This window comes from Culex quinquefasciatus, chromosome 1, assembly GCF_015732765.1.
Source record: "Culex quinquefasciatus strain JHB chromosome 1, VPISU_Cqui_1.0_pri_paternal, whole genome shotgun sequence".
Lineage (NCBI taxonomy): Eukaryota > Metazoa > Arthropoda > Insecta > Diptera > Culicidae > Culex > Culex quinquefasciatus.
The window spans coordinates 130,693,645-130,703,086 of record NC_051861.1 but is presented as its reverse complement, the minus strand read 5'-3'; the positions used below and the strand labels follow the sequence as shown (position 1 = coordinate 130,703,086).

The following is a 9,442-nucleotide window of genomic DNA, read 5'->3' as shown; positions in this document are numbered from 1 at the left end:
GTACAACTTTTACGAATGAATCAATGAATTTCTAGTTTTAGGAATATTTTTTACTATATGATTTTGCAGGGAAATTTTAATAGGACGGGAGACAACAACTTTAAATAATATTTGCATTGACCTTGCTTTTATACTTGAAAATGACAGAACTTTATTTTTTTTAAATTTTGTTTGTATAAAAATGAATAAGCTAATGAAGACTTAAGATATGGACAAAACAAATAAGATTTATACAATTTGCCAGCAAAAATAAAAATTATCAAAAATCACATACAAATTCCTACTTACAAAATCTTTTTTTCATATGCAATGTTCAACAAGTTTAACCACTCTGGCAAGCCCTATTTTCCTCTTTCATCTCGCAGGCTCTCCGATCATATTTTTTTTCACTTTTACAGTCACAGTTAGGTTTACAGTCAACGGATTGTTCGCGTGTGTCTTTTTTTTTCAAGATTTTTTTGTTGTTTTTGTAAGGAAGTATTTCTCTTAGCACTATTCATATTATACATACATACTACATAAAAGAGAAGCTAGCAAAACGCTCTTAGGTCTCCTTGGGCGGCAGCACCACCTTCGGCACCAGTCCGCCGACGGCCGCAGCCAAACTGTTGAACGCAGCCACCGGATGGTGGAGGTGCGCTGGCTGCGGCGTCGGAGTCGTCGCCCCAAATCTGGCCTTCTTTTCCGCTGGTTGCTGCAGATGATGGTGGTGATGGGCGTGATGATGGTCATGGCCTCCTGAGGTGGAGGATTGCTGCGAGTTGGCGTCGTCGGGTTTGAGGAGGGACTCCACGTCGAACTGGCGCTTCCGGGAGAAGCTCTCCATGGCTCCTTTGATGATGAGGGCCTGGTGTTGGTCCAGGGTGGTTTGATAGTGGGTTGTTAGGGCGGGGTGGGGATCGGTGGCGGTTGGCATGTACGCGGCGGCTGGGAGGGGGAGGGGTGGGGAGGACGGGATCGGTGGGAAGAACTGGCGCGGGGAGCTGTTGTCGAAGATGTCGTCGTCCGAGGTGAGTCCCATGTGGCGACGGACCTTGCGTTGGGCTTTTCTGCGCCGGAAGTCGCCCTTGAGGAAGTCATCCACGTTGGCGGGGTGGACGGCCCAGTAGTGGCCCTTGCCGTGGGCCGAACGGCCTGCTTTGATGAAACAGTCGTTGAGGGAGAGGTTGTGCCGGATGGAGTTGCGCCAGCCGGGGCCGCGGCTCCGGAAGTAGCTGTAGTTGTCCAGGATGTGCTGGTAGATATCCGAGAGGACGAGCTTTCGCTCTGGGGAAGTGAGGATCGCAATCGCGATCAGCCCGATGTAGCTGTACTGGGGCTTCGGGGCCGAGGACAGCTTGCTGGCGTCCGCCAGCAGCGCGCTGGGTCCACCGCCGACGTCGATTCCGGCCGGATTGTTCACGCCGTACACCGCGGGCTTGAAAAATCGCGATAACGTGCGCGGATCGGTCACAATATTCCCGTAGTTGAAGAACTGATTCGTCCGGAACCGCTCGACCATCGCGTAATTGTACAGCTGCAAGCTGTACTGGTCGAATTGCACTAAATCCGCACAGTTCAGCATGGTTCTGAATCTTCTATTTTCCTCCACCGTGTCACCGTTCTTTAAATCGTTATTCCGAAAAAATAAATCTTCTATTGTTCTCGCTACACCCACTGGCACTGGCACTGATCCCAAAATCGATCCAAGTAGACCGACCAACCACCGACGGCACAATTCCAAAACGGCCTGCTTTGATTGCGCGCACGAAACTCACGAACAGCGCCGGGCTTCTCTCTTGCTGGGTGGAAAATCAAACAAGCACTGAACTGGCCGAGACTGGTCGACTCCTAGCCTGGGCCCGCGCAACAACATCCAAACAACACAAAAACAACTTTGTTAGAAGCAAACGGAGAAGCGAGGAGGCGATGAAAAGATTTATATAAATATTTGCGCAAACAAACGCCGCGAACCAATCGGAGAACCACGTTCGGTTTGAAAGCCACTCCCAGTTCTCTTGCCGAGTCGGCAGTAGGCGACGAAGAGAGCGAGAAAGAACGCGAGAGAGCGGGAGAGAGGTTGGCATCATCGACAAACAAGCAGCAGCAGCGAGCATGATTTATGTTTTGTGCGCGATCTGTGCGCTTGTTTTTGTGTTGTGTTTATATACAAAATACACACAACAACATCGTCGTCCGTTGCATCGAAGCAGGCCTGGGGTGGAAGCGGCGACGAAGTAGGCAAACCAAACAAGAAGCAGAGAGATCGAGTAGGCTACGACGACGGCGACGAGGACGAGGAGAGCCAGCAACATACTTTCATGGTTTCCTTTGGTTGTTTCTGTTGTTGTTGTTGTTGTTGGCGTGCTGAAAAGAGAGTGCGATGCGATGTGTGGTGCCAAAACGTGATAAATTATTTTAAAACACCTCAAACCCTGGTGCGGTGGTTGCGTCTGTCGACGGTAGCAAGCAAAAGTGGTGTTGTGTTTGTGTGTGAGTGTGTGTGCAAATACGGCAGCTGGGCTGAGAGCAGTGTGGGAAGATCGCTGGAAGATAAAAAAATGGGTGAGTAGAGAAACAATATTTTTTCAACGAGTTTGGTGCAAATACCTGTACAGATTCTTACGTTTATTTTCAGTAATTAGTTAAATTGATTCCTCATTTTTCTTAAATTCTTGAAAAATTCTTTTATCTTTTAATTTAAAAACTTTTTCTGGAGTTTTTTAAAAGATTCATATTTTTTGCCTTTTTGGTGTTTTTGGAAAACCCTAACTCAAGGAGAATTCCAGGTTTTTTTTATATTTTTTGCGAAAGAAGCTTCGACCTTGACTAAAATCGAGATTCTTGTTTTGATGGAATCAACGGTCCCTTCAAATTTGAGCTTGATCAGAAAGTGTTGATTTCAATTTTGCACTTACTTAAAAGAACTTGTGTCACATTAATAAAACAGAAGAGTTCAAAATCTCCTGCATAAAATACTTTTCAAACATACTAAAACTTATTGAAAATTAACTTTTTTGTGAATCTTTTAATGTTAAGTTGAACATGTTTGATGAAAATTATAAATTATATTTTCACTTTACGTTTTTTCTACTAGTGAACACTAAATTTGGCCTCTGTCAATATTTTTTGAAGTTTGTGTTTCTCGACTGTTACCGAAGACAAGAAGGAGGGAGGATCAAAAAAATTGAATAACATGCCAAGGAATCAACATTTCGATGAAAAAGGTGTTATAAAATGCATTACATTACAAAATACTTTATGCGGTATTTTACATTTCAGAAAATTCTAACTTTTTTATAAGTGTTCAAGCCAAACCTACTTTAAAGCCAAATGTGAACCCTTTCTTTTAATTTATTAAGTTTAATCAATTGTAAATCTAGATTATTTTTCCAAATCAGCCAATGCGCCATGGGTAGGCGTAGGCATGTATGCAAGTAAGCGAGTAATGAAAAAATAGGATTTATAAAAAAGTCCTTTTTATTTTCTAAAAAAAAATATAAATTGTTTGAATTTTGAACAATCTAAATATAATTTATATAGGCACAAATATATGGTTTTATAGAAATTTTTGTTTCATGAAAATCTAGTCATTTCTAGTTTAATTAATCTAGAATCTCGTCTGATTTTTATACATTCAATAAAAAAATGTCAATGTATTCATATTTTTCTAGCCTTCTTTTTTCTAATTTGGTGGGAAAATCTCAATAAAACTTTTATCGGTATAAATTAAAGATTTTTAAAAGCAATTTTTGTTCTTTGACATTTTTTTTTCTTTTCTAGTTTCATTTTGTTTAATTTGAATTGTCCTAGCTTTATTCTTGAATTTTACTATGCATTTTCCATAAAAAAATTTCGACCACGTTACGTTTAATTTTTTTCTGTTTCTTTTTCTACAAGTTGCGTTTGTTTTATCACATTTTTTGCTGCAATTATGTTAACGTCAATTCCATTTGAAAAGAGCCTAAACCAACAAAAACGTTGTCCGATCGGGCTCAACATTTTTCTGGGCATTTTTTAACCAAAATATTCAGACCCGTATTTTTTTTTTAGTTTTGCCGTTGGGGTGACCTACAACGTGCTAGGCTGGTCTTAAGAACGGCAATTTTCGTCAATTTTCGCAAAAACCAGATTTTTCAAAAATTCATAACTCCGTGCCATTTTAACCGATTTTAGCTTTCGTGGACGCTAATGAAAGGTGATTAATTTGCCTTTAAGGAAAAATAAAAAATAATTTACAAAATTGAAAGACGCAATTTTTGGTACCAAAACATGTATAGGTAATCGCTTAAATTTTCAAGTTATCGCAGTTTCAGTGAAAAGTTGATTTTTTTTTTCATTTTCGTAATTTTTCTGTTTTTGAGGGTCGATAAACTCAGTATTTATTTTCAAATGATCATATCTCGGAAACGTATGGATGGTCATCGCCAATTTTCTGATAGGTATGTTCAATAAAATTTTCAGAGAAATCCGATACAAATATTTTCAGACACAGGCTCTTTGGTCCAGACACGTTCAAAACACCATTTTATGTTTTCATACGACTTTTTCAAACGATTTTCTGTTTTTTCGGATCTTAGTTTTCCTTGAATCGCAAACCTTTCAATTGCGTCCAGATAGCTAAAATCAGTTGAAATTGTAAGGAGTTATGATTTTTTGAAATATGTGTTTTATTGCGAAAATTTACGAAAATTGCCGTTTTTGGGACCACTCTAGCTCGGTTTCAAATGGAATTGCTGTTAAACTGCACCAAATTACTTTAAGACCCAGCTCGGGAAACGTTTATTTTTTACATATAGATTCCACTTCTGGCCCAAAATTGACAGTAATAATTCTAATGTTGAAAATATATTTAAACTAATTAAAATAGTCCACTAAATCAAATATTTTCTTAAAAAAAGATTTTTTTCCTACGCATTTTAAAGATTGGAAATGCATTTCTAAGATCATAAACTGGACTTGTGGCGTATTTCATAAGTGAATAACAAATAAATTTTAAAAAATAAGGTCAATTTTTGAAAAGGTTGTTTATTTTGGAACAACTGCTGTTGTTAAAATTTGGAATATTATCATTTTCCAGCAGAACGACTATAATTATTTTTAAAAAACCTAATTAAAATCAGTTTTAATTTTAATCTCTTATAAAAATTTATGTAGGGGAAATAAATATTTTTTTTAAATATTGTTTATATGACACATCCCTCACATAGATAGATATGGTAATCTTTTCGAAATTATATGGAAATTTTGTTTGAAAAGTGAAAAGATTGATTTAACATAAATAATTATGAAATGAAAAAAAAAAAAATGGGTTTTAGAAATAAATACAAAAAATTGTTTGTACTGGCAACCCTGACCCTCAGAACAAAGCGCAGCAAGAGACCCCATCGCAGCAAGCAAGGTGGAGTGGAGAGCAAAAACAACAACCAGAGTCGTACGACCAGCTCATAAAAGTGCCATTCCATGGCCCACTGGGATCGATGCTGTTGCGAGAACCATCAAAACGCGCAAGAGGAAGCAAGAGAGAGCGAGGGAGAGAGAACAATTTCAGAATTCCGATCGCTTTTGTTGAACGGTTGAAAAGAGAACAAAGGCGGGTGGGGAGGGTGAGGGGGTGGTGGGGTAAAATGGGGAGAGGGGGGTTATGATAGCGTTTAAAAGCAATCTCCTTTCTGTGTTGGGAAGTTGAATGCTGCTTTTTGTTGGTGAGTGTGTGTGTGTGTGTGTGTGTACCAACAACAAAAGCAACAATAACAAAAACGACGACGATGGCGAGGAGGACGACGTTTAGTGAACATAATATAACAACTTCCGAGGGTCTGGGTTCGAAACTCGTCACCATCGGAGGAGAAGGAGGAGGGGGTTTTGGGAAAATCAACCGGGAGGACTCCCTGGAGGAATTAATGGGAATAAAACGACATAATTAAATCATGGAATGGAAAATATAAAGCGAGAATAGAGAGTAGGGAAGGGAGAGGACGGAAACGGTAAGCAAAATAGCAACGAGGGATGTAAAAATTGTAAATTGGGCAGGGTAATTTGGAAAATATTGCTTCAGTTTATTTGAAAAATTCTTTGACTAATTTTTGAAGCAAGGAGATGAAATTCTCTCAAACTTAAAGAAAATTCAATGTCAACAACTCGCAAATCACCCCAATTTACATCGAAAATTGCCCTAAAAGGTACCCCAGCTTAAAAACCTACCCTCAAGACGAGGAGGGGCTGGCCACCGAGTTCACCGTGGTGGTGTGTATTTTAGCGTGTAACTGCCGCCTACTGTGTGTGTGTGGCAAGAGAGAGGAAAAATTTGCCTCACTGGTTGACAACAAAAGGAATTTTTGATGCTCGTGGAACACATTTTCCGGACCGCCACCGTCGTCGTCATCGACGTCAAAAATTGTCGAAAGGAAATCCGAGTTCGTCGTCGTTTTGCGAGCTGAATTTGAGGTGCACGGAGAAAAAAAAACGATTGAATTTGCGTTTTAGAGGCAGTTTGCAGTGACAGCTTCAGTGGCAGTTTTGACTGGAAGTTTCAGAGGCAGATTCAGTAGCGGTTTCAGTTAAATTTCAGTGGCAGTTTCAATTGCAGTTTCAGTTTGTTTCTAGTGGCATTTTATGGAGTTGTTTCAGTTCAATTTCAGTGGCAGTTTTAGGGTCAGTTTCTGTCAAAAATTCAGTGGCCGTTTGAGTCGCAATTTTAGTTATATTTCAGTGGCAGTTTCTGTCACAGTTTCAGTGGCTGTTTTAGTCGTAGTTTATGGTAAATTCCAGTGCCAGTTTCCGATGAAGTTTCTGGCAATGTTTTAATGGCAGTTTTAGTAAAAGTTTCTGTCAAAGTTTCAGGGGCAGTTTTAATCGTAGTTTCAGTGGCAGTTTTCTGTGGAAATTTTAGTAGCATTTTCAGTCTAAGATTATGTAAAATTTCATTGGCAGTTTTAATCACATTTCAATGGTAATTTTAGTCACAGTTTCAGTTAAATTTCAAGGGCAATTTAGTTACATAGGGGAGTTTGGGGTAATATGGACAGTGGGGGTAATTTGGACACCCCTTTAAAAATCACGTTTTCTTCGGATATAAAGTGAAAATGGCAATTTAAGTGATAAGGCTAGTACTAGTAATGGCCTAGGAGTATGGACAAACCAAAAAAATTGGAATAGGTTAAGTAGTTTTGGTATAATATGTAAAAGTTTCCAAAGGCCGGTTGGCACTGCCTTAAATTCTAATATTTGAAGGTTAGGAAATAAGGTTTTGCAGGAGTTATATGGCAAAAAAGTGGACATTTTTTGTTTAAGGAGGATGCTTGGACGATGCCTGAGATATGTACGTATAAAAATTGTGCATTTTATCCATTTTTATCATCAAAAATCGCAATTTATGATAGAATATGCTATGGGGGTAATTTGGACATGGCTTGTGGGGTAATTTGGACATACCTGAAAGTCTACATGTCAGGCAACAAAAAAGTAACTTTCATGGTTGGATGAGTTTTTAAAGGGATTTAGATAAATTTAGAGTGATTTAATATGTCAAAACAATCAAAAATGAATGTGAGCAAAGAGAACTTTCACAAAACCCTTATTTTTTAATTTAGATAAATTCATTCCAATATTCGAATTGATGAAAATCTGATTACTGTACATTTGGCGTTCAACAAGACTCTAATGTTGATTGCTTTTAATTAATTTCTTTGACATTTCTAATTTCTATGCTGGTTTACAATAATATTTAAATTTGAAGGGCTACAGAATGTAAAATTAAAAAAATATATTTTCAGGCTAATAAATTTTATATAAATATTGATTTATATAAACATAAACGATACCTTAATTACTAAAAACAAGTATAGTGTGCCTGATCCAGAATCAATGTTTAAATCATTTCAGTATTAATGATTAAATTATGTATACTACACTGAACTATTTGTTATCTTCCTATTGAATTATATTTCTATCACAAAATCATTATTTAAACCTTTGATGAAATATTGTGAGCAACACTTCAAAATATAAAGCAATTACAAAACCAAGTTGAAAGATAAAAAACATGCTCAAAAAATCAAATGTTAAACTTATTCTTCAACATGTGTCCAAATTACCCCACAAAAGGTGTTCATATTACCCCACAAGGTATGTCCATATTACCCCACAAAACATGTCCAAATTACCCCACAAGGCATGTCCAAATTACCCCATAGAGGTGTTCATATTACCCCCACGCAAAAATGTGGGGGTAATTTGGACACCTTTTAACTTTTGCGATAAAAATGGGTTTTTCATCAAAATTTATCGAAATGAATGACATTTTTCCATCAAATATGGTCTCTATTATCCTCTGGTGTCATCCACATTCCTTTATAATATCCATACAGCCCGTAACAGAGCAATTTACTTAGGGTGTCCAAATTACCCCACACTCCCCTACATTGTTATATATCAGTGGCAGTTTCAGAGGCAGTTTCTGTTAATGTTTCAGTGGAAGATTCAGTAAAATTCCACTGGCAGTGTCTAAGGCTGATTCCAACACAATTTAAGTTATTTTTTTGGAGCAGCTGCTATGACAGTTTCAGTGTCAGTGTTTTAGTGGCAGTTTTAGTCGCAGATCAGTAAAAATTTAAGGTGTAATGTTTGTCAAAGTTTTAGTAGCAGTTTTGGTCACATTGTCAGTTTAGTATTTCAGGGACAGTTTATGTCACAGTTTCAGAGGCAGTTTTAGTCACAGTTTCAATTAAATTACAGGGGCAGTTTCTTTCAAAGTTTCAGTGGCAGTTTTAGCCTCATTGTCAGTTATATTTCAGTGGTAGTTTCAGGGACAGTTTCAGAGTTTAAGTCGCAGTTTCTGGGGCAGTCCAGAGGCAGTTTTTAGTGGCAATTTAGTCGCAGTATCAGTAGCAATTTGTTTGGGAGTTCCAGTCACAGTTCAATGGCAGTTTTCATTGAAAATTTCAGTGGCAGTTTTCAGAGGCAGTTTAGTGTAAATTTCAGTGGCAGTTTTAATCGCAAATTTCAGTGGCAGCTTCAGTAACAGCATTTTTTTCCGTGCCTCCACCCCTTGCAGCTCTTTTCAGGCAAATTGGTTGCAGAAGGGAGAGAAGCGAGAAAATTTTCATGATTGAGTTAATAATACGTTTTGAGGACGACTTTGCGCTCTGGTGCTACGGGATCTTTTCGTTGGTTGGTGTATCGTTTATGCAAAATGCTTTTGTTTGAAGAAGCGCTCGGAAAAGGAACTGGTTCAGTTATTTCAGGTTTTGGTTTGAGCAGTTTGGTTCTTTTTTTTTGCGAACTTGGTGCGAGAATTTTCGTGTAAATCGATTTTTGCCCGCAGGCAATCGTGGGAGTGCAATTTTGGGGGCGAGCGGAAGTAAGGTGGATTTATTTTTACATTTATTGTTTGAAGGGGGTTAGGAAAATGGAAGTTCAAGTTTGTTTTTTAGAGAGATTTATATTTTTTGAATTCTGAACC

General features: G+C 38.2%; 1 protein-coding gene across 1 annotated transcript; it reads right to left on the bottom strand.

Moving 5' to 3' along the window:
* Window positions 1-329: 329 nt before the first annotated feature.
* Window positions 330-1,694, bottom strand: LOC6041672 (fork head domain-containing protein FD5). Its single transcript, XM_038248177.1, has one exon. The coding sequence runs from the start codon at window positions 1,562-1,564 to the stop codon at window positions 545-547; it is 1,020 nt and encodes a 339-aa protein (XP_038104105.1). The 5' UTR covers window positions 1,565-1,694; the 3' UTR covers window positions 330-544.
* Window positions 1,695-9,442: the final 7,748 nt, after the last annotated feature.

Coding starts and splice junctions, on each gene's coding strand:
- LOC6041672 (XM_038248177.1), bottom strand. CDS start 1,564: ATGCTGAACTGTGCGGATTTAGTGCAATTCGACCAGTACAGCTTGCAG.